At 41.7% G+C, this 25,481-nt stretch overlaps 1 protein-coding gene across 1 annotated transcript in view; it reads right to left on the bottom strand.

The window, feature by feature from the left end:
• TSPAN15 (tetraspanin 15) overlaps window positions 1-25,481 on the bottom strand; it is a 43,476-nt gene that overhangs the window by 2,161 nt on the left and 15,834 nt on the right. Inside the window, exons 3-7 of the mRNA XM_067465687.1 lie at window positions 23,785-23,859; window positions 21,489-21,584; window positions 17,209-17,325; window positions 11,310-11,357; window positions 4,748-4,864 (exon numbers count right to left, since the gene is read on the bottom strand). Of these exons, the coding sequence (XP_067321788.1) occupies window positions 4,748-4,864; window positions 11,310-11,357; window positions 17,209-17,325; window positions 21,489-21,584; window positions 23,785-23,859 (453 nt within the window). The remainder of the gene's footprint in view (window positions 1-4,747; window positions 4,865-11,309; window positions 11,358-17,208; window positions 17,326-21,488; window positions 21,585-23,784; window positions 23,860-25,481) is intronic.

Raw genomic sequence — 25,481 nt, 5'->3', positions numbered from 1 at the left:
CGGTTGGTGGGGACAAGGGACAGGGCCTTCTCGGTGGTGGCTACCCGGCTTTGGAACTCCCTCCCACTAGAGATTAGATCTGCTCCCTCCCTCCTGACTTTCAGGAAACTACTAAAGACCTGGCTCTGGAATGTGGCATTCGAGGACTGAATCTATAACCTTCGTCCACAAGGAAGGAGGATGATGAACTGTGACTATGACTATGACTGTGACTGTATTGACGATTTGGCTTGGGTAATTGTGATGATGATGTTTTTATTGTACTTTATTGTACTATTTTAATCTGTAATGATGTTGCACTCTGTTGTACTTTTATATTATTGTATTTGCATATATGTTGTAAACCGACCTGAGTCCCTCGTTTGAGGTGAGAAGGCCGGTATATAAAACTTCCAAATAAATTCCAAATAAATAAATAAATATATGGTCAGATAACCTAGTTCAAAGCAGATATTGTTTATTGTTTAATTTTTTTATGTGATTTATAATATAGTAATATATACTGATATTGTACTATGCTAATAATATAATATATTGTATGAAAATATATATTGTAAGCCGCTCTGAGTCCCCTTCGGGGTGAGAAGGGCGGCATATCAATGCCGCAAATAAATAAATAAATAAAGTTATATTAATTGTATTGTATTGATTGTTTTTGTTATTGCTTTTGTTTATTGATGTACTATGGGCTTGGCCTCATGTAAGCCGCACTTACATGGGGAGATGGTGGCGGGGTATAAATAAAGTATTATTATTATTATTATTATTATTATTATTATTATTAAACTCCCAGAATTCCTCACAAATGAACACATTTGTTAGGGCTTCTGGGAGTTGGAGGCCCAAACAGCTGGAGGGCCGCAGTTTGAGGATGCCTGCTCTAAAGGACTTGAGAAAACTATAACTCCTAAAGGAGTTGCTCAGCAGGGAAGATTCAGATCTTCCGTTTTCTTGTTGCATTCGGAGAATTACTGCTGTTATGCATATAAGTCTAATTTTAAGGGAGAGGAAGGAAAGCCCTTAGAGAGTATGGATAAGTAGGAAGGAGATTTCCAGAAGGCGGCTTTGTGTGTAAAATGTCAAACTATTTCTGGCAGTTTGGGAAATCACTTGGCTTATATCCAGATTGTTCCCATATGAGGTAGAGGAGGCTGATCCATCTATTCATCAAGAATCTTTGCAGTTCACTTACTAGGGTGTTTATTTAAGAATCCATTCCTTATGCTCTATAAAGTATCCGTTTCCATCAAGTCTTTCTTTTTATCACATTTTCTTTGTTTCTCTACATATGCATTTTTTCCAAATGGCATTGAATTGGGGGGTCTACGTATTACCCTAACATTTTTCCTGGAACTTGGAACATTACTTTTTAAGAAATATTTTTCTTCTTTCTCGTTGTAGTTTAAAAGCAATCCATTGCTGTTCTGTCGCCGCTGGAGCCGAAATGAGGTGCTTTTAAGAGAGGATGTTAGGCTTGCATCCAGCGGGAAGCCAGGGCCCCCGAAAAGAAGCCTTTAGGAAAATTCCCCTTATTAAGCAGTCTTTATGAGGCTTGAGCTTAAATATAACAGTTCTTTATTAATGAACAAACAGGAATTGTAAGCTTTCTTACCAGTCTATTAGCTCTTGCAATCTTGTTTACAGGAAACAGGCACTATCTTCAAGAACTTTGCTCAAATGATAATTCCCCCTTTTAGCTCCTCCCAGGCTGCTGTGAACCTAAACCTGACTGATTTGTGTCCACTACCGGCTGAACTGCGTCTCAGAACCTAGCAGACGTATCAACAAGCCTGTAGTCACTTAGCTGGTTTGATGAGCAGAGCTGTTATTCCCTCCGGAAGTCCTCAGGGCTGTAAAGCTGTTTCCCTGGAACCTTTTGGGAATCTGTGTTGTTGTTCATTCGTTCAGTCGTCTCCGATTCTTCGTGACCTCATGGACCAGCCCACGCCAGAGCTCCCTGTCGGCCGTTACCACCCCCAGCTCCCTCAAGGTCAGTCCAGTCACTTCAAGGATGCCATCCATCCATCTTGCCCTTGGTCGGCCCCTCTTCCTTTTGCCTTCCACTTTCCCCAGCATCATTGTCTTCTCTAGGCTTTGCTGTCTCCTCATGATGTGGCCAAAGTACTTCAACTTTGTCTCTAGTATCTTTCCCTCCAGTGAGCAGTCGGGCTTTATTTCCTGGAGGATGGACTGGTTGGATCTTCTCGCAGTCCAAGGCACTCTCAGCACTTTCCTCCAACACCACAGCTCAAAAGCATCGATCTTCCTTCACTCAGCCTTCCCTAAGGTCCAGCTCTCACATCCGTAGGTTATTACAGGGAATACCATGGCTTTGACTAGGCGGATCTTTGTTGCCAGTCTGATGTCTGAATCTGTAGAGGCTCTTAAAACTGTTCTCCCCCAGGAAGTCTTAAGAGACGAAGCCTTTGCACAGGAGGACGTTTGTGTACATCCTCTGCATTGACTTCCTTTTTGAGACTGATGAAAAATGGCCCCTTCCCTCCAAAAAAACCCAGAGAGGGGCGGGACCAGGGAACCTAACTGTTATTGACAGGTGGCTTGTCCTATGAATGCAAATTATAACACGAAGCCACCCTGCTGCAGAATCCCAAGCCTGGGATTGCAAACCAACATTTAATTCAAAGAAATAAAATTGGAGCTCCTGGAACAGCTGTTCCAGAACAATAGCCATTGCTTATTACAGCGTTCAGAAAACAACTCTTGTTTTTCAAATTGTTCTTTTTGTTGTTAGTTTGTTACCTTAAAAAATCATTGAATTGAGAATAAAATGGTATTAAATGTAAAGAAGTCCTGTCAAAATATCTCTCAAAATATTGAGAAGTAACTTGAACATATAACTTGTCACGAACACAATTCTCCCTTCATTTGCCACATGCGAAAAGCGCACTTTTGAAGCTCCACTGGCTTCTTCATCAGGGAAAAATGTTTTTAAGAAATCATACAAGAGAAGAAAAGGGTGGAAGCAAAATTCCTTTTTTAGGAATAAACTTCCCTTCTATTCCCATCTTCTTTGGTTTATTTATTTATTTATTATTTGAACTTATGTATAAATATGTGAGAGGAAGCCACAGGGAGGAGGGAGCAAGCTTGTTTTCTGCTTCCCTGGAAACTAGGATGTGGAACAATGGCTTCAAACTACAAGAGAGGAGATTCCATCTGAACATTAGGAAGAACTTCCTGACTGTGAGAGCCGTTCAGCAGTGGAACTCTCTGCCCCGGAGTGTGGTGGAGGCTCCTTCTTTGGAAGCTTTTAAACAGAGGCTGGATGGCCATCTGTCAGGGGTGATTTGAATGCAATATTCCTGCTTCTTAGAATCATAGAATCATAGAATCAAAGAGTTGGAAGAGACCTCATGGGCCATCCAGTCCAACCCCCTGCCAAGAAGCAGGAATATTGCATTCAAATCACCCCTGACAAATGGCCATCCAGCCTCTGCTTAAAAGCTTCCAAAGAAGGAGCCTCCACCACACTCCGGGGGAGAGAGTTCCACTGCTGAACGGCTCTCACAGTCAGGAAGTTCTTCCTAATGTTCAGATGGAATCTCCTCTCTTGTAGTTTGAAGCCATTGTTCCGCGTCCTAGTCTCCAAGGAAGCAGAAAACAAGCTTGCTCCCTCCTCCCTGTGGCTTCCTCTCACATATTTATACATGGCTATCATATCTCCTCTCAGCCTTCTCTTCTTCAGGCTAAACATGCCCAGTTCCCTAAGCTGCTCCTCATAGGGCTTGTTCTCCAGACCCTTGATCATTTTAGTCGCCCTCCTCTGGACACATTCCAGCTTGTCAATATCTCTCTTGAATTGTGGTGCCCAGAATTGGACACAATATTCCAGATGTGGTCTAACCAAAGCAGAATAGAGGGGTAGCATTACTTCCTTAGATCTAGACACTATGCTCCTATTGATGCAGGCTAAAATCCCATTGGCTTTTTTTGCCGCCACATCACATTGTTGGCTCATGTTTAACTTGTTGTCCACGAGGACTCCAAGATCTTTTTCACACGTACTGGCAGGGGGTTGGACTGGATGGCCCATGAGGTCTCTTCCAACTCTTTGATTCTATGATTCTATGATTATATGCCGCCACTCCCCTGGGGCTCGGAGCGGCTTACAAGAACAGGCTGAAATCGAACACAATTTAAAAACAATTTAAAACAATTTAAAAACAATCAGAGATCAATGGCCCGTCGAAATAGATATGTCTTACATGCCCTGCGGAAAGCTGATAAAATCCCGCAAGGCACGGACTTCAGGTGGCAGAGTATTCCAGAGTGATGGTGCCACTGCTGTAAAGGCCCTGCCTCTGGTTGCTATTAGATGCAAGGTCTTGACACTGGGAATTTCCAATAGATCTTGGTCCTCAGAATGGAGGGATCTCTGGGGTTGGTAGGGGGTGAGGCGGTCCCTCAGGTACATCGGCCCCAGACTATGCAAGGCCTTAACGGTAAGTACCATCACTTTGAAAGTGACCCAGTGCTCAACTGGTAACCAATGCAGCTGTAGTTATGTTATTTGGGGGGGGGGGGGGGTTATACAAAACATCTCAGCCATGTGCTAAGCTCTCTAACAAACTTCAGAGATAAAGGAGTTGGCCAATGTCACAAAACAAAGCAATTGGCCTTCTTTAACATGCGCTCACCTTACGCCATCCCTTCAGAGCTCCAAAACCAAAGGTGGGAGGGAAAGAAAAAAGGAATACATATCTCATTTCCTTGTAATCAGTCCTACCTGTGGCAACAGTATACCAAGGAGAATGCCTGCCATGATGGCATAGTTGTCCAGAAACCAAATGAGTACCGCATTGGTGCATCCTCTCACATGTATGAAGGGTTGAACACTCAGGCGCTGTAAAATAACAACCACAGTCTTCACACAGCAGACTGACAAATCCCCTGGAACAATATGGGCATTGTTTCAAAGGCTCACTCAGAGTTCCACAGAATTTTTCAAAAAGAATGCACTGCTGGATTTTGGTCAGCATTATTTGGCAAGATTATTCCCTTACCAAACACCTATTTCTGTAAAAGCTTTCCCCATGCTCAAATCATCAGAGAGTGACAGGCTAGGAGAGCCTTCTCAGGACTGACATCAAGGGACAGACATTTTTTTCTATGAAGGCACCCACACTGTAGAACTCTCTCTCCAAAGCACCCCAAGCTGGCTTAGTTTTTACTTTCAGAATACTAATGACAACATCGGGTTGTTGTAGGTTTTTTTGGGCTATATGGCCATGGTTTAGAGGCATTCTCTCCTGACGTTTTGCCTGCATCTACGGCAAGCATCCTCAGAGATAGTGAGGTCTGTTGGAACTAGGAAAAATGGGTTTATATATCTGTGGAATGACCAGGGTGAGACAAAGGACTCTTGTCTGCTGGAGCTAGGTGTGAATGTTTCAACTGACCACCTTGATTAGCATATAATGGCCTGACAGTGCCTGGAGCAAAATTTTGTTGAGAGGTAATTAGATGTTCTTGTTTGTTTCCTCTCTGTTGTTGTGCTGTTGTAATTTTGGAGTTTTTTAATACTGGTAGCCAGACTTTGTTCATTTTCCTCCTTTCTGTTGAAATTTTCCACATGCTTGTGTATTTCAATGGCTTCTCTGTGTAGTCTGACAACATCATTTGTTCCAACAGAATTTGGAAGGAACAAAATTCTTTCCTGGTTCCACAATCTGACATCAGAAGCAATGCATTATTGTTTTGTAATCTGCTCAAAAGGTTGTCTTGTCTTGCTTTGTTGGTTATGATTTCTTGCTTATAAGATGTTGTCTCCATGTGTGAGACACCCCATTTACTATAATTTGATAGAACCTGGTATATAGTTAGCTTGGATTGAAAAATAATGTGAGCGAACTCAAGATTTTCAACAAAAAAAAAATACCCATATACTCTCAGTGATGGAACATATTCACTGCATGACAACATAAAACTTGGTGGACTCACTGTGATACAACCTCCCCAGAATTTATTTATTTTTTTGTCGTGTCAGGAGCAACCACTCCTGTTGTGAGAGAATTGGCCGTCTGCAACGACGTTGCCCAGGGGACGCCTGGATGATTTTTGATGTTTTATCATCCTTGTGGGAGGCTTCTCTCATGTCCCCGCATGAGGAGCTGGAGCTAATAGAGGGAGCTCATCCGCCTCTCCCCAGATTCGAACCTACGACCTGTCGATCTTCAGTCCTGCCGGCACAGTGCTTTAACCCACTGCGCAACCGGGGGCTCCCCCAGAATTATTGTGAGACAAACACATACCTTGCCTCAGAAATCTGCATTGCATTTTGGAAAAATTAAAGAGCAACCCCAGGGATATGTTTTTCAAAATGCAAACAACTAAAAATGTTCAGTTGAAAACTACAGTTTTAACCAACATAACAACAACAACTTTATTCTTATACCCCACCACCATCTCCCCAAAGGGACTCAGAGCAACTTACATGGGGTGGCTTAATTCACTGGTGAGGGGGAGATACATGCAAGTATGCATTAGGGCCGGGCTAGCACAGCGGGTTAAACTGCCTGCTATAGAAGAGGCTATTGACCAGAAGGTTGACAGTTTAAGCCCAGGTCAGGGTGAGCTCCTGCCGTCAGCACAGCTTCTCTCCTAGCAGTTTGAAACCAACAATGTACGAGGGTTGAATGAAAAGTAATGCCTCCGCCTTCGTTACTTGGGTTTGGATGGGAATATTTTGATAAATCAAAAGCAGAAATAATCCTAAGAATGTGTTCTTTACCTATCACTATTCGCTTTTTCACATAATCACCAGACTACACTTGACCTTAGCCAAAAGGTGATAGTAAGTTTAGTCGGTTTTATTATTTTAATTTGTCTCTTTTATAACATGTTTTTAATCTTCTTTTATACCTGACCTACTTGGGAACTGCGATTCCCTTCCTTGGGCACTTGTGCCCTATTCTATACTGTGCTGGTCAAAGACCGTAATAAATCATTGATTGATTGATTGATAATCACCAGACAATTGGATACATTTCTGCCAACGATGAACAAGTTTTCTGAAGCCGTCACAGAAGAAGTCAACACTCTGTTTCCGCAATCAGCGTCTCACAGTTCTCTCAACGTCTTCATCAGAAGCAGAATGATGTCCCCACAGATCTTCTTTCATTATCAGGAACAGATGGAAGTCAGACGGTGCTAAATCTGGAGTGTATGGAGGATGTCATACGGTGGTGAGATCCAGTCTCTAAAGTTGCAAGTCTGTGCGCTTTCATTCCAGGCATCAGCATCCTGGGTACCCATCGTGCACAGATCTTCCGATAGCCAAGCAAAGCAATAATGTGACCCACATGTTCTTGTGAAATGCCGATTCTGCTCGAAATTTCTCTCTGAATGATATGACAATCGTCCTGAGTCAATCTGTCAGCCTTTTGCTTGTGAAACTCAGTGGTTGGCTGTCACAAGATGTCCAACTCTTTGTCATGCAAGTCAGATGTTCCCACCTCAACATCTTTAAACTTATTCGCCCAACGAAGCACAGTACTCACATCAACACAATCACCATAAACAGCTTGCATTCTCTGATGAATCTCCTTTGGGGTGACACCTTCTGCTGTCAAGAATTCAATGACTACACGTTGCTTATGTCGCACTGATCGACCGTCCGCGCAGGGTTACATACTTCGCACTTTAACAACACAACCATTCAATGCTAAGGCTTCCCGCCAAAATGGAACTGTAGAGGAGAGTCTACTGAACATGTCAGTACCTGCTGCATACCAGTACTGCCATCTATTGAGGAGTTACCAAGGTGGAGGCATTACTTTTCATTCAACCCTCGTTAGTACATAAATAGGTGAAGTAAAAGGCACCCTGAAAAACATGCCAACCAAAATTCAAGCAGGAAAGGCGTCCCTGGACGACAGGCTCCTCGGCGTGAAAAATGAAACAACAGCACCTCCCCATAGCTGAGTTGAGCACTGCCCGATGCCGGAGATGAAAAGAGGGAAGCCTGTCTCAGTTTATGTACTGTCTTTCTTTGTCAATTGTATAACGGCATTGAACATTTGTCATATATGTACCTGTAATCTGCTCTGAGTCTCCTCAAGGAGTTAGAGCAGAATACAGATAAAATATATTGTTATATTACTATTAGGGAAAATGGATATGTTTTTAACACATTTACATTAAAAATGAGATGCACTAGAAAAAAATACATATGGAAAATGCATGTGAATTTCTTCACAGGAAGAAAAAAATGGAGTCTTGAGACTAATAGAAATGAAAGATGGGAATGCAGGTGGGAATTCAAAACATGCAATGAAATAGGTTGTTACATCTCAAACATCAACCTCACAGGGAGATCTATGAAGCCTTGTTTGATGGAAAATCCCTTTTATCATTAAAGAGAGCTCTAAGTTCAAGACGCTTTTCTACTTTATTTAGGAGCATCCGATCTCATTTTTAAATCAGAAATGAGTGAGAGAGAAGATATGTAATTCATTCCTATTTGAGACTATTACTAGAATTCCCAAATGAAACAAAATGCTCTCCCGGAGTGCAGTGAATGGTAGAGAAGGAAGGGCATTTCTGTTTCTCAGGAACAACTGATGCAATTTGCAGTTCTTGTTTCCTGTTTTTTGTTTTTTGTTTTTTTAGTAAAGGCAATATCCCAAAGAGATTCTAATTTTAATTATGATGCAAAGAAAGCACCAGGAACCCTGTCTCTCATTAGTCTGATCTTTAGAGATTTACTCAGAAGCAGATATGCTTACAGAAAACCATCCCTGGCATACGTTCTACCTCAATATGTGTTATGACAGTATTTCCTGTCCAGTTTACTGTATTGTTGCACTTTCCTGCGCTCCTGTAAAGATATTTATTTATTGTGTCACCTGCAACCAGACATTTGTATTATATTTTTAACAAAAACAAACAAACAAACAGACAAAACGCAGAATGTGCAAGCTTAGTAGTTGATTAAATGTCCTTTGACCAGTAGCTGACCACTTGGAGTGCCTCTGGTGTTGCTGCAAGAAGGTCCTCTATGGTGCATGTAGCAGGGCTCAGGTTGCATTGCAGCAGGTGGCCTGTAGTTTGCTCTTCTCCACACTCGCATGTTGTGAATTCCACTTTGTAGCCCCATTTCTTAAGGTTGGCTCTGCATCTCGTGGTGCCAGAGCGCAGTCTGTTCAGCGCCTTCCAAGTCGCCCAGTTTTCTGTGTGCCCAGGGGGGAGTCTCTCGTTTGATATCAGCCATTGATTGAGGTTCTGGGTTTGAGCCTGCCACTTTTGGACTCTCGCTTGCTGGGGTGTTCCAGCGAGTGTCTCTGTAGATCTTAGAAAATTATTTCTTGATTTAAATCGTTGACATTAAGTCGTTTGGTTGATATCCTAACAAAGGATGAGCTGAAGATGTCACTGCCTTGGTCCTTTCACTATTGGCTGCTACTTCCCGGCAGATGTCAGGTGGTGCGAACCTGGCTAGACAGTGTAATTTCTCCAGTGGTGTAGGGCGCAGACACCCCGTGATAATGCGGCATGTCTCATTAAGAGCCACATCCACTGTTTTAGCGTGGTGAGATGTGTTCCACACTGGGCATGCATATTCAGCAGCAGATTAGCATAGCGCAAGGGCAGATGTCTTCACTGTGTCTCGTTGTGATCCCCAGGTTGTGCCAGTCAGCTTTCGTATGATATTGTTTCTAGCACCCACTTTTTGCTTGATGTTCAGGCAGTGTTTCTTGTAGGTCAGGGCATGGTCCAGAGTTACTCCCAGGTATTTGGGTGTGCTGCAATGCTCCAGTGGGATTCCTTCTCAGGTGAAGCTCCTGTTCTTAAGGTGAAAAGCACATGTCTGTGTTTTAGATGGATTAGGGATCAGCTGGTTTTCCCTGTAACAGGCAGTAAAAGCACCTAGAGCTTTGGAGAGCTTCTTTTCAACCATCTCAAAGCTCCCTGCTTGAGTGGTAATGGCACGATCATCAGCATAGATGAAACTCTCTGTCCCTTCTGGCAGTGGCTGGTCATTTGTGTAGATGTTGAACATGGATGGGGCAAGCACACTTCCCTGAGGCAGGCCGTTCTTCTGTTTCCGCCATCTGCTTCTCTGGCCCTGGAACTCAACAAAAAAGCTCCTGTTTTGTAGCAGGTTTCCTATGAGGCAGGTGAGATGGTAGTCCTTTGTGATACTATAAATTTTTCTCAGGAGGAGGCAGTGGTTTATGGTATCATAAGCCACTGACAGGACTATGAAGACAGCTCCTGTGATTTGCTGTCTTTCAAAGCCATCTTCTATGTGCTGAGTCAGGTTCAGCACTTGCGATGTGCAGCCTTTGCCTTTCCTGAAGCCAGCTTGCTGTGGGATCAGACATGGGTCTATTTTTTCCATAATTCTATGCAAAATAAGTCTCTCCAGAACTTTGTAGAGGTGGCACAACAGGGAGATTGGTCTGTAGCCTTTTGGGTCATTACGGTCTTTGCCTGGCTTCAAGATGGCGATGACTCTTGCTTTCCTCCAGATTTTGGGGATCTGACAGGATGCCCAAAAGATGTATTGCACTCATTTAATCTATACCTCAGTTATGTTTCTTTCAGCCGTATTGTTTTTATATTTCTTTCAATTGTGCTGTTGTTTTTATCTGATGTTTTAATTGGTTAAGTGTTTTTCATGTGTGTTTTAATTGCAATTTTGGGCGTGTCCCTTGTAAGCCGCCCCGAGTCCCCTAGGGGAGATGGTTGGCGGGGTATAAAAATAAAGTTATTATTATTATTATTATATTATATTAGGAGCCCCCGGTGGTGCAGTGGGTTAAAGCCCTGTGCCAGGAGGACTGAAGACCGACAGGTCGCAGGTTCGAATCCGGGGAGAGGCGGATGAGCTCCCTCTATCAGCTCCAGCTCCTAATGCGGAGACATGAGAGAAGCCTCCCACAAGGATGATAAAAACATCAAAAATCATCCGGGCGTCCCCTGGGCAACGTCCTTGCAGACGGCCAATTCTCTCACAACAGGAGCGACTCCTGACACGACCAAAAAAATATTATATTATATTATCCCATCCTAAACAGCAGGTCTAGTGAGTGTCATTAGGATCTGCTCCGGAGGAGGCCAGATGGATTTTCAAGTTATTTATGTCCTGTACTTTGCATACAGATATTGCATGGATGCAAAAAAACAACAACAACAAAAAACAACTCTGCAACAACAAACTAAATCGAAAAGACTTTCCCCTGCACTAACCCATGACAGAAACATACCATGACAGACCAAATACAAGTTTCAAGAGTGCAAGGTAAGGAGTGTGAAATAACAAAAACATTGATACATGCTCCTACCTCTTTGTCAATAGTGTTATATCCACACATGGTGTTGATAACAGCTGTCTGTGGGAAAAAATGAACACACTGTAAATCCAATGCTACATGGATACTTTTTTTTTCAAACCAATATGAACAAAACCATCTAGCAATATACTGTATTCATTTGCCTCCTTTTTACACATCTTGAAATAGTAAATAAATAATAAACACAGAACACCAATAATAATAATAATAATAATAATAATAATAATAATAATATTTTGGAACTTGTGCCACAAATTCTTATTATTTAGGCGTTCTCTCGTAGTCCGAGGATGATGGTCCTCCAAGAGTGATAACCTGGGGGTGGGTCCATAGGGGGCTGTGGAGCCCTATTCTTGATCTGCATCTTCTCCCGTAGTGAGGGCATCGGTTTCCAGGTGGGAGGCGGTCACAGTCAGGGTTGGCTTGACGCTCCTTCCTCTTGGCACGTTTCTCTCTTTCACCCTCCATTCGTGCCTCTTCAAATTCTGCAGCACTGCTGGTCACAGCTGACTGCCAACTGGAGCACTCAAGGGCCAGGGCTTCCCAGTTCTCAGTGTCTATGCCAGAGTTTTTAAGGTTGGCTTTGAGCCCATCTTTAAATCTCTTTTCCTGCCCACCAACATTCCGTTTTCCGATCTTGAGTTCGGAGTAGAGCAACTGCTTTGGGAGACGGTGGTCGGGCATCCGGACAACATAGCCAGTCCAGTTGATGGCGGGGGACCATCGCTTCAATGCTGGTTCGTCTTTGCTTCTTCCAGCGCGCTGACATTTGTCCACTTGTCTTCCCAGGAGATTTGCAGGATTTTCCAGAGGCAGCACTGATGGAATCGTTCCAGGAGCTACATGTGACATCTGTAGACTATCCACGTCTCGTAGGCGTATAGCAGGGTTGGGAGGACAATAGCTTTATAAACAAGCACTTTGGTATCCCTATGGATGTCTTGGTCCTCAAACACTCTCTCCTTCATTCGGAAAAATGTGCCACAAATACCATCTGCCTGTGACAAAGAACTGGTGGGATCACAAGCCGGAAAAAAGTTACAGAAAATGAGTACGTCAAGCTACTCTGGGACTTCCAGATTCAGACAGACAGAGTTTTGGAACACAATTTTCCTGACCTCATGATCATGTTAAAAAACAAAGTATGGATTGTTGATGTTGCAATCCCAGTGACAGTAGGATTGAAGAGAAACAACTGGAAAAGCTGACACAGTATGAGGATTTAAAGATCAAACTGCAAAGACTCTGGCACAAGGCAGTCAAGGTGGTCCCAGTGGTGATCGGCACACTGGGTGCAGTGCCTAAAGACCTTGGCCTGCCCTTAAAAACTACAAAATTACCATCTGCCAGCTGCAGAAGGCCATTGTACTGTGATCTGCACACATTATTCAGTGATACATCACACAGTCCTAGACACTTGGGAAGTGTCCGACGTGTGATCCAATACAACAGCCAGCAGAGTGTCTGCTGTGGACTCATCTTGTTGTGTTTGAAATAATAATAATAATAATAATAATAATAATAATAATAATAATAAATAGACTGTATTGTCGAAGGCTTTCATGGCCGGAATCCATGGGTTGTTGTAGGTTTTTCCGGGCTATATGGCCATGTTCTGGAGGCAATTTTTCTCCTGACGTTTCGCCTGCATCTATGGCAAGCATCCTCAGAGGTAATGAGGATGCTTGCCATAGATGCAGGCGAAACGTCAGGAGAAAAATTGCCTCCAGAACATGGCCATATAGCCCGGAAAAACCTACAACAACCCAATAAATAGACTATTTGTAGCATGGATTCTGGGATGCTCCAGAAGTCTAGGGTCAATAAGAAGGATGATGGGATTTTGTCCAAAGGAAAACATCACCAGAAGCTATGTTGTGCATAAACGTAGATACAGACAAGAGTTAATGTTTTCTTATTACGGCCATCTGGCAATTAGATCATCAGTAGTTCTATTCTTTTTGTTTGTTTGTTTTTTTGAAGTGCCGTCAGCTTTGGCAAAAGTATCAATTGATTTACAATAAAATAGTTTGAATCGATTATATCATAGGGCATTTCTAATCACTTTTGTTTATAGGCTAAGGCTGGCTGAAGGCTTCCCTTGGGTATTAAATCCAAGATGCAATTTAAGGGTAGCAAATTTTGTCTCCGTTGCCAGGAGAGCTTACCTCATCTGGTCTTATGTCTGCAGAAGGGATGCAGAGAGAGAACTGGGAGAGGCAACTCCATTGCAGAGCCTGACACATAGCAACAGGCTTGGAGTGGTGCCAATCTGGAGATAGCAGCTCTCAGTAAGGAAAAGTGCCTGTTGTGTCTGTGCCCCACCTCTGGGTGAGGCTTTAGAAACAAGTTTCAGTACTCCAAAGCTGTGTTTAACTTTATCACTAAATGGCACAGAGGCAGTAATCCAGGCTGAGTCTCCAGACCGGAAAGTTGGGTCAGGGGGCTGCTGTCACTCATGGCAGAAAATAACATGCTAGACAGATTAATGCCTTCAGGCCAAGGGAGTTTCCTACTTGCTAAGACGTAGTATGGTATTACACGTGGACTTCCTTCAGCAGTTGATGTTACATAAGAGAACTTTTCCTGAGGGATCCTCAAACTAAGGCCCGGAGGCCGGATACGGCCCTCCAAGGTCATTTACCCGGCCCTTTCTCAAGGTCAACCTAAATTTGAAAGGACTCGAAAGCACACAACAACAACAACAATCCTATCTCATCAGCCAAAAGCAGGCCCACACCTCCCATTGAAATACTAATAAGTTTATATTTGTTAAAAAAAATCTTCATTTTAATTATTGTATTGTTTTAAAGTGGTTTTTTGCACTACAAATAAGATATGTGCAGTGTGCAAAGACATTCATTCATGATTTTTTCAGATTATAATCCGGCCCTCCAACAGTTTGAGGGACTGTGACCTGGCCCTCTGTTTAAAAAGTTTGAGGACCCCTGCTCTAAAGAAACCTTTACCTGCAGTTGAAGTTCTAGGACTACGAGAGAGAGAAGACTACCATGTAAAGAACTGTTGACCCTGACTAAAGATGCTATGGAGACATGGGTTAAGTTAAAAAATAAGATATTTCCAGGAATTTCCCCCCCTAACCCCAATAGTTTTACTGGAAATTTTTCCAGAAGACCTGAGAATTAAACTTAAAGATAAAAAAAAATAGTGGAGGGGGAAACTACTCTTTCCTGGAAGGAATGGATACAAAACTCAAGGGGGAATTTTAATAAGTTAGAAGAACAAGGTGCCCTGAATTGGGGTTATGAGTGCCAAGTTTGGTCTTGTTCAGTCATTGTTGAGGGTCGCAGCGGTCTCATCGATGGTCTGCCCTCCTCCAAACTGCAGTAGGATGTAGAGTGGGTCATTGAGGCTCTGTGTGCCAAGTTTGGTCTATCGGTGTTTGTTGGGGGCCACAGTGATCCGTGGGAACCAAACCGTTTGAAAGTACTACAAATCCCATAATCCGTGGTCCACCTTCCCCAATCCTCACCCGGACGTAAAGGGGGTGATGGGGGTTATGTGTGCCAAGTTTGGTCCAGGTGTGTCACCCGTGTTGGTCACAGTGGCCTGTGAAAGTGGCAGCCAATCAGAAAGCTGTCACATACACCTGCCGCCGCATACATACTTCTAGGGAGAGAAATTAGCCGAAATAGGAACATGCCACTCTTCAAAGCCTCCAAGAGCTGTAGTTTTCTGTTTAAACAAGAAGCACGCACGCACACACCACACTCCACTTTGTCTCCCCAAATTGTTTTTACAAAACTAGGAATGGTCTTTCGACTACTTCTAAGGTCACTGTGGTGGTGAGGCTTGACTTAGGTCACAAATATCGTAAGAGAAGAAAACTCTGCTCAGGACTTCCAGAAATATAAATAAGCACTCAGCATCAATGTAACAAAGTAAACCCATTTGATTTGGCAAACTTTCTTGGAGCAACCCAACCTTTGAGCTGCCCTGGCTTGACTGGAAAAAGAAATGGATTATACCATCCTTATATATTTACACTGAAGTTTTGTATTTGTATTTTACGCATCGTGTGACATTCGGCCAAACAGAAAAGCATTGACCTCATATATTAACAGCATGTTTCCATGACTGCAAGAGCAAATGACTAATTGCTGCTCACATCTGTACTTTTCCAATGCAAAAGCCAAGCTGATTTGGGAAATATATGTCAAACAAAGAAGATTTATTCACTCTGATTCGGTTCTAGAGACAGTTGGTACTTCACTTTCAAGACAAATTAGCATACAGAGACAGTTCTGCAAAATTTCAAAGACTGTACTTTAATATAAGAAGAACTTTGAGTACTTTTACATTTTTAATGTGTAAACATACTTACCTGGACAATTTTATCACAGGTAATACCAGAGAAATAACAATATTTTATTACCATTATCACCCTCTCTTTATGTTGGGTCTTCCACACAGCCTTATATCCCAGAATATCAAGGCAGAAAATCTCACAATTTCTGCTTTGAACTGGGTTATTGAAGTCCACACTCAGATAATGTGGGATTTTCTGCCTTGATATTCTAGGATACAGAATATCACAAACACCAGTATCACCTTCCGTTCATGTCCTAGCATTATTTCCAATTTTAACTTAACATTTGGCCTTCCCACTGTTTTTAATTATGTGTTGTTTTATTGATAATGTTGTTTATCTTATTGTCTATGTGTTTTAATTGCTTGTATTGTTGTTATTATTGCTTGTACTGTTGTGTTTGGGCTCGGCCTCATGTAAGCCGCACCGAGTCCCTTGGGGAGACGGTAGCGGGGTACAAATAAAGCATCATCATCATCACTATTATTATTATTATATTATTATTATTATTATTATTATTATTATTATTATTATGTAGGCCTGGGTGAAAGGGCCCCCAGATTATTAAGGCAAAAAATCCCACAATATCTGTTTTACACTGGGTTATCTGAGTCCACACAGCCATATATGTCAAACAAAGAAGATTTATTTACTCTGATTCAGTTCTAAGCAGAAAATGTGGGATTTTATTCAGCTGTGTGGAAGGAGTCCAAGATAGAGTCATAATGCAAATCCACAGAATTGCTTTAAAAATCCCCAAAAAGAATTTTTTAAAAAAACAAAAACCCTCCAAAAATCAAAATTGGTCTCCATGGCCAGAGCTGAGTTTTTTAGACTACAAATTCTGAAGTCCACCAGTCAAAAGATGTAACTTTAAAACTAGTTAAAGTATGTGTGCACAAATGTGCACAATGAATCCTAGTTCCACACAGAAATTGCTGCTGATGGTACTGATTTCATTTGCTAAGCTCCTTTCTCATTGGGAAGCAGGGAGAAAAGTATTTGTCTTATTTTGGTGGTAGATGCTGCTGGTTTCCCCCCAGATTGTTCATGCGCACAAGCCACATTTCATGGCATTACACTGTCAAGAGTTTGGTGGGAAAAACTATGAAGCATCAATGTCTCACGTGGACAAATTTGTTAAAGAATTGTCATTAAGTGATGCAATGAAAGACTACAGCAGAGCCCGGGTTTACCTGGATGAGAATTTCAAGTCACAGGAACACTTTACGGCACTAGGAAGTTTTTATTTTCTATATGAATCCTTGAAAAATATTTACCAGTTTGATTTTAAAGCTAAGAAATATAACAAAGTTATGGGGAAAGAAATCTATTCAGATACGTTAGAAAGTACACCTATGCTGGAAAAAGAAAAGTTCCCATTGGATTGTTTCCCAGAGTTCAAATGGTCCAGAAAAGGATTCATACGAACGAGGTGGTGTATTACTGACTGTGCCTTTGACTTGGTAAACATTCATCTTTCCATTGGGAAGCTGGTATTTATTGACATGAGAGGAACAGTTAACTGCTAAATTCATATCAAATAATAATTACTTTTACCTTATTCGTGATACAGCAAGAGTAAGGAACTCCACAAGCCATTGGTCCTGGGGCAGAACAGTCATGGTACTGATTCATTGACCAGTCTTTAAAATCCTCTCCACCACAACATTTAAACTTTAAGAAGAAGAAGAAAGAAATTATGCAACATTCTTAACATTATTATCAAATGTAAATAGAATTAATTAAAAGCTTTTTGTAAATCCCTCATAACTGCCATAGTGGCCTCATGATGGAATTTCTCATCTTTAAAATACATGCAAAGATACGTAATACTATTTTTAAATTCATACATTACATATTTAACTCTGAAACAGCCAAAATACAAAACCCATCATTGAGTTTTCCGGGCTGTATGGCCATGTTCCAGAAGCATTCTCTCCTGATGTTTCACCCACATCTATGGAAGGCATCCTCAGAGGTTTGTTGGAAACTAGGCAAGTGGGGTTTATATATCTCTGGAATGCCCAGAGTGGGAGAAAGAACCAGGGCCAGGTGATACTTCTCAAGAAAGGATTGCCCAAGCAGGAAGCAGCCAGGATTTGAAGCTGCAAGGCCATTCAATGCTAATCACCAGGACTGTGGCACAGATAGAATCATAGAATCAAAGAGTTGGAAGAGACCTCATGGGCCATCCAGTCCAACCCCATTCTGCCAAGAAGCAGGAATATTGCATTCAAATCACCCCTGACAGATGGCCATCCAGCCTCTGCTTAAAAGCTTCCAAAGAAGGAGCCTCCACAACACTCCGAGGTAGAGAGTTCCACTGCTGAACGGCCCTCACAGTCAGGAAATTCTTCCTAATGTTCAGATGGAATCTCCTCTCTTGTAGTTTGAAGCCATTGTTCCGCGTCCTAGTCTCCAAGGAAGCAAAAAACAAGCTTGCTCCCTCCTCCCTGTGGCTTCCTCTCACATATTTATACATGGCTATCATATCTCCTCTCAGCCTTCTCTTCTTCAGGCTAAACATGCCCAGTTCCCTAAGCCGCTCTTCATAGGGCTTGTTCTCCAGACCCTTGATCATTTTAGTCGCCCTCCTCTGGACACATTCCAGCTTGTCAATATCTCTCTTGAATTGTGGTGCCCAGAATTGGACACAATATTCCAGATGTGGTCTAACCAAAGCAGAATAGAGGGGTAGCATTACTTCCCTAGATCTAGACACTAGGCTCCTATTGATGCAGGCCAAAATCCCATTGGCTTTTTTTGCCGCCACATCAAATTGTTGGCTCATGTTTAACTTGTTGTCCACGAGGACAGATGGCTGGGAGTCAGCTGCATTAAGATCACTACTGACTGAAAGGTCATGAGTTCAAAGCCAGCCTGGGTCGGAGTGAGCGTCCGACCAATTTCTGTAACTTGCTGTCGACCTTTGCAGCCCGAAAGACAGTTGCATCTGTGAAATAGGAAATTTAGGTACTGCTTATGCAGGGAGGCAAATTTAACTAATTTACGAGGCCATAAAAATCTCCAGCAAGCATGCAAAGAATGAAGAAGTACTCATCAGTGTCACAAATGGTCGGTGAAGGAACAGCTCCCCTGGTGGCCAAAATACCGTCAAGAAAAGCTGGAATATTAAATTGCCTCTATGTCTGTCTATATATGCTGTGTGTCTATTTTTATTGAGTCCTAAGTTGTTGTTTTATATGTCTATAGGTTTTATTCCATTGTGTTTTATATGATGTTTTATTTTATGGTTTTTTAGGCACTTTGTGCCATGTGTAAGCCACCCCAAGTCCCTTCAAGGAGATGGAGGCAGGATACAAGAATAAAGTTAGTATTATTATAGTTATTTATTGGGTAAACAAATAGTTAAGCACTCCCAAAATCTGTATACAGACTTCTAATTAAAGTAATGCATTTGGCAAAATAAACCAAAACCAAAAAAGTGAGATATGCCAACCGCCACATTTCTCAAGAAGGCTAGCCTCAAAACATGAGATTTTAAGTAGTGATTCACAACAATTTTTGAAAGAAATCTTATTTACATTATTTCTGACCAACAGTTTCTATCTGATACCATTTAATATATTCAGCTTTTACAACTTACTTTGGAGTCCTATAGATTGTATCACAAACACTTTCAGACAGAGTAAACTAATAACAGATAACTAATCTAATTAAACTGTCAGAAAAAAGGACTAATATTCAAAACACAAAACTCTGGGCATTTGATCTTTAGTACATTAACTAAACATCTACTTGTGCGGGAATAAATCAAAAATATACAAGAACTTTTTTGTATGTGGAAGACTTGGAGTGAATCTACACTACTGAAAATTGGAGCATATACCACATACTACACAAGAGCTTTATACCAGGAAATTATTTGTCCCCAGAGTATATTTCCCCACCTGTATGAAGGTCTATATTTATGACCCCGATCTTTTATGAGTTTCTCCCTCACAAACAATCTGCTCCATCCCTGTCACATCCTGATTTTAGTATTTTTAGTATCTTAGTTTTTATCTTGCACATGCATTGTTATTTTATTTTGTTTTATTTTGTACTAGCTGTTCCCTGCCATGCGTTGCTGTGGCCCAGTCTGGTGATCTGGAAAATAAAGTAATGAGAAAGTGTTGGTTTCTGATATATGTAATTTCTTTATGCTTCTGAGTAAACAGTATTTCTTGTTGTTTCTTTGTCAGTGTTGATGTGGAGAGTGTCTGGTTTGCCTACTCTGGGATACGCAACATATCATAGTCCTTCTCTTTCAAATCTATGATACTATATCTGTGTGTGAGAGAGAGAGAATCATACCTATCTATCTATATTTATGACTGGATGGCTCATTGTCAGGAGGGCTCTGATTACATTTTCTTGCCCTGGTGAAGAGAGTTGAAACTGGATGGCCTTAAGTATTTTCTGTTGGTCATGGGGGTTCTGTGTGGGAAGTTTGCCCCAATTCTGTCATTTGTGGGTTTCAGAATGCTCTTTAATTGTAGTGAACTATAAATCCCAGTAACTACAAACCCCAAATGTCAAGGTCTATTTCCTCCAAACTCCATCTGTGTTCATATTTAGGCATATGGAATATTTGTGTCAAGTTTGGTCCAGATCCATAATTGTTTGAGTCCACAGTGCTCTCTGGATGTAGGTGAACTACAACTCCCAAACTCAAGGTCAATGCCCACTGAACTCTTCCAGTATGTTCTGTTGGTCATGGAAGTCCTGTATGCCATGTTTGGTTGAATTCCATCATTGGTGGAGTTCAGAATGTTCTTTGATTGTAGGTAAACTATAAATCCCAGCAACAACAATTCCCAAATGACAAAATCAATTTTTTTGAGTGGAGGACATAAATTGGACTATTAGGTGTCTTGTGTCCAAATTTGGTGTCAATTTCCCCAGTGGTTTTTGAGTTCTGAAGGTAGCACGAACTAACATTACATTTTTATTTATATAGATGATTTTGCTTTATTGTTTTTTGCACTCATATGTTGTATGTATTTTACTGTGTTGTTATTGTGTTTTGGTTTTATTTTATTGTAATATGCTGTTGGGCTTGACCTCATGTAAGCCGCCCCGAGTCCCCATTGGGGAGATGGTGGCAGGGTATTAAACAAAGATTATTATTATTATTATTATTATTATTATTATTTCACTGGAAGGAGCCATGCTTTTCAATCAGACAATTAATTTGTAAGCAGAGGCACACTAAAAAGTTGTGAACATACAAAAGTCTAAAACATTTACCTCTGGGTTTTTTTAATTCAAGAAGGAATATTGCAATTAAAAAGAATAATAAGAGAAACAATCTGCTGGGAAGTACGTTAGGTCAAGTTTCAGTTCTATGAACTTTTCACAGATCTCCCATTCACTTCATTTGATCTTGCCCACAAGAAAGCTTTTTTGTGAACTCTGCCCCAAATTATCACTACGAGAAACTATGATTTCCACCCCATCCCCTACATTTTTGGGAGTTATTACTCATGCTTATAATATGTTGGCATTTTGGCCATTTGTCATAGTGAGCAAAGTACAAGCCCTCAGCACTTTTTTTCCGGGCCTTGATTCTTTTGGACTTCTGCTGGAATTTTTCAAAGCAAGAAACAATATTCCAGCCACTTCTGGGTTCTTGTTCTTTTAACACTTCTAGTCATGTGTGAGGCCCCCACAGACAGAATTTTGATCCACCTTAGCTATATATCCCTTGCTTTATATAGCAATTACTGAACAACCTTTCATTAAATAAGCCACAAGCAACTCCATAACCAGTTCAATGAAAACCAATGAATCAATTAAACATCCTATGAAGCAATTGGCAACCTAAAACAAACCTCCTCTTGAACAAAATCCATTATGTTCTTGAAGTCTAGGTCATCATAATAATTTACAATTCCTCTTCGGATGTTGTCATTTAAAAAGTCAATTGTCTAAGAAGGAAAAAAAAGAGAAAAAGATCAAGAATATGATAGAAAAACAAAGTGTCATCTATAGTAACAAATATGTTCATATTTCATGCCTGCCATAGTAAAAAGACTTTGAAATTTATAATCCTGAAATTCAGTATGCATACAAGTGTCTCTTTATTTTTAAAATCTATCAATTTTTATAGAAATTGTCTGTAATCCGCTTATTCTCACGGAGGTACATTTTTTTTTCTCGTGTCAGGAGCAACTTGAGAAACTGCAAGTCGCTTCTAGTATGAGAGAATTTGCTGTCTGCAAGAATGTTTCCCAGGTGACACCTGGATGTTTTGCTGTTTTGCCATCCTTGTGGGAAGCTTCTCTCATGTCCCTGCATGAGCTGGAGCTGACAGAGGGAGCTCATCTGCACTCTTCCCGGATTCGAACCTCCAATCTTTTGGTCTTCACTCCAGTCCTGCCAGCACAAGGGTTTCACCCATTGCACCACTGGGGCTTCTGGGTCACTAAGGCCTCTTCTACACTGCCATAAAAATCCAGATTATCTGCTTTGAACTGGATTATACGGCACTGTAGGCATAAAACCTAGTTCAAAGCAGATAATATGTGATCCAGGTGTGATCTGGCCGGGGTGGTCCACGCCTTGGTCACCTCTAGAATGGATTACTGCAATGCGCTCTACGTGGGGCTGCCCTTGAAGACGGCTCGGAAACTTCAATTGGTCCAGCGGGCAGCAGCTAGGATGCTAACTGGAGCCCATTATCAAGAGAGGTCTACCCCTCTGTTTAAGGAGCTCCACTGGCTGCCATTTATTTTCCGAGCCCAATTCGAGGTGCAGGTGCTCACCAACAAAGCCCTGAACGGTTTGGGACCACCCTACCTGCGTGACCGCATCTCCATCTACGAACCCACACGCTCGCTCCGGTCATCTGGGGAGGCCCTGCTCGTGATCCCACCTACGTCGCAAGCGCGCTTGGTGGGGACACGGGACAGGGCTTTCTCTGTGGCAGCCCCCCGACTTTGGAATGCCCTTCCAAAAGAGCTTCGTCAGGCCCCTACTCTAGCAGTTTTCAGAAGGAACCTAAAAACTTGGCTGTTCCGATGTGCCTTCGCAGATTAGGAATCCCCATCCCAAGTCCTAGAAGCACTTTAGCACAACCAATGTTGCTGCACACCGCACTTTTAATCCTACGTTCCTCCTGACATCTCAGCACTTTTAACCCTGTACCCCATTGCGCCGGCCGAACAAGTTTTAATAGTGTCTTGATGTATTGATGTATTGTAATTGTTGTTATTTTGCTTAATTGTTTTGATTTGCTTTGTTTATTGTTGTGTTATGTTTTTTATTGTATTGTGTTTTGAGGCTTCGGCCCGTGTAAGCCGCATCGAGTCCTTCGGGAGATGCTAGCGGGGTACAAATAAAGATAATAATAATAATAATAATAATAATAATAATAATAATATGTATTATCTGCTTTGATAATCTGGATTATATGGCAGTGTAGAAGGAGTCTATGAAGGTGGCCCCCCGACTCTGGAACTCACTTTCCAAGGACATCAGACATGCCCCAACTCTGGCAGTCTTTAGGAGTAGCCTGAAAACGTGGTTGTTCCAGTGTGCCTTCCCAGAATATGGAAAAATCTCAGCATTATGTCCTCAAAATGCACTTTACCACTGATTTAGGACTGACTGCATTCCCTCACCGGGAAGGTGTAAGTGAAGGGCGGAGCAAGCTGCAGGGCTCCTGCATGCCCGGGGTATGGAAAAAAGAAATAGAGTGGCTCTGGGCCCAGAAAAACACACCTCTTTTACCTGTCTGGCCCGCTCTTGTATCCTATTACCACACCTCCTTCTCTGCCTCCCAGATCTCGCTCCTGAAGACTGCAGTGAAGTCGTGCAGGTGCGCAGGTGCGAGATCTGAGAGGCAGAGAAGGAGGTACAGTAATAGGAAAATTACCATATTGAAATCAAATCTGATGTTTTTAAATTTTATTTGGTGTTCATTGGAAGAGGGGTAGTCTTATGCGGCGAGTATATCCCAAACTGTATATTTTAACTGGAAAATTGGGGGTTGTCTTATATACCAGAATATACGGTACTTGTTAATGATTTTGAGACAACAAAACACTGGACCCATTTTTCCATACTAAATAGAGGGAGGAAGGCAGCTTTTAAGTTAGGCATACTTTTAAATCTTGGCTTTCTTACCTGGTGTCTGAAAATTAAGGCCATAACTCCTCCCGTCAATTCAATGAGCAAACAAATTCCCAAGATGTACATGAACTGAAAAACAATTTCAAAAATAGTACATAAGTATGCAAAATCCAAAATGTGTTGTGCTCATGGATTACTATGTTCATCTATAAGTCAAGGAAATGTTTTGGGTGAAAATTATGGATTTAGATATGAGGTCCACAACAAAGAGAGCGTCAGAGCTTTTGGAATATCCCAAACTAGTCTAAACTCTTGCCTTTTCTCAGAGAAGGAGAACTCTTTTTTGATAAGACTTAAGATACAGTGCTCACACTTCTTCATGGATAAGTCAGCCCAGGTTGATAGAATTGATTTTTGCACTGAAATTTCTAGACATACATAAATAGGGAGGTACGTTCTAGATAACTTGAATGACTATCATAACTGCTGTGCACATTGAATCTTTATTTTAATATCCAGTACTTAGACAGCCACTTCACCTCATGGGAGTTATCATTTTTTAAGTCTTTAGCCTTCTATGACAAAAGATGCTGGTGCTTCAACAAACTACACATCACAAGATTCCATAGTATTGGGGCATGGCAATTAATGTGGTTTCAAACTTTACTATTCTACAGTGAAGATGCCACTATGTTATAATATATATATATATATATATATATATATATATATATATATTTACAGGTTTTATATTCCGCCCTTCTCACCCCGCAGGGGACTCAGGGCGGATTACAGTGTACACATACACGGCAAACATTCAATGCCAATTTTTGACATTAAACATATGCAGACATACACAGAGGCTATTTAACTTTTTCTGGCCGCCAGGGGAGCTATCGCTTTCAGCGTCCACCTGCGATGCTGATGAAGCACTTCCGCATTCCCCGCATGCTTCCCCGCTGGAATGCTTTGCTGGAGTCTTCTTTATGGCCTCATAAATCAGTTAATTTAACCACCCCACACTTTAAGGTGGTACCTAATTTTCCTACTTGACAGATGCAACTGTCTTTTGGGTTGCAAAGGTCGACAACAGGCTACACAATGGTTGGAAACCCACTCCAACCTGGGCTGGCTTCAAACTCATGACCTTTTGGTCAGAGTGATCTTAATGCAGCTGACACTCAGTCAGCTGTGCCACAATCCCGGTGCTTCATAATTTTTATTTATTTATTTATTTATTTGGGGTTCTTTTACCCTGCCCTTCTCACCCCGAAGGGGACTCAGGGTGGCTTACAGAAGCAAGGCACAATTCGATGCCTGCAGTACAGAACAATCAAGACACAAAATTACACAGTTACACAATTACATCACACTAGTTCATGCATTATATCAATAAAATCAGTAAAAGCAATAAAAACCAATACAAACCCAATTCCTCTCTTACACGGTCAGCGATCGCTAACTCATAGTTCTAGTTTTCCGTTCCACTTCCTCAATCCTGTTGTTCTTATTCACCTGATTGTCTTATTTAATTGCCTGGTTGTCCAAAGGCCTGGTCCCATAACCACGTCTTCACCCTCCTCCTGAAGGAGAGGAGGGATGATGATGCCCTGATTTCCCCCGGGAGCGAGTTCCACAGGTGAGGGGCTACCATTGAGAAAGCCCTGCTCCTCGTCCCCACCAGCCTCACTTGTGAGAGTGGTGGGGTCGAGAGCAGGGCCTCCCCAGATGATCTTAGATTTCGGGGTGGG

Source organism: Anolis sagrei, chromosome 3, assembly GCF_037176765.1.
Source record: "Anolis sagrei isolate rAnoSag1 chromosome 3, rAnoSag1.mat, whole genome shotgun sequence".
Taxonomy (NCBI): domain Eukaryota; kingdom Metazoa; phylum Chordata; class Lepidosauria; order Squamata; family Dactyloidae; genus Anolis; species Anolis sagrei.
This window is presented reverse-complemented; position numbering and strand designations above follow the sequence as displayed.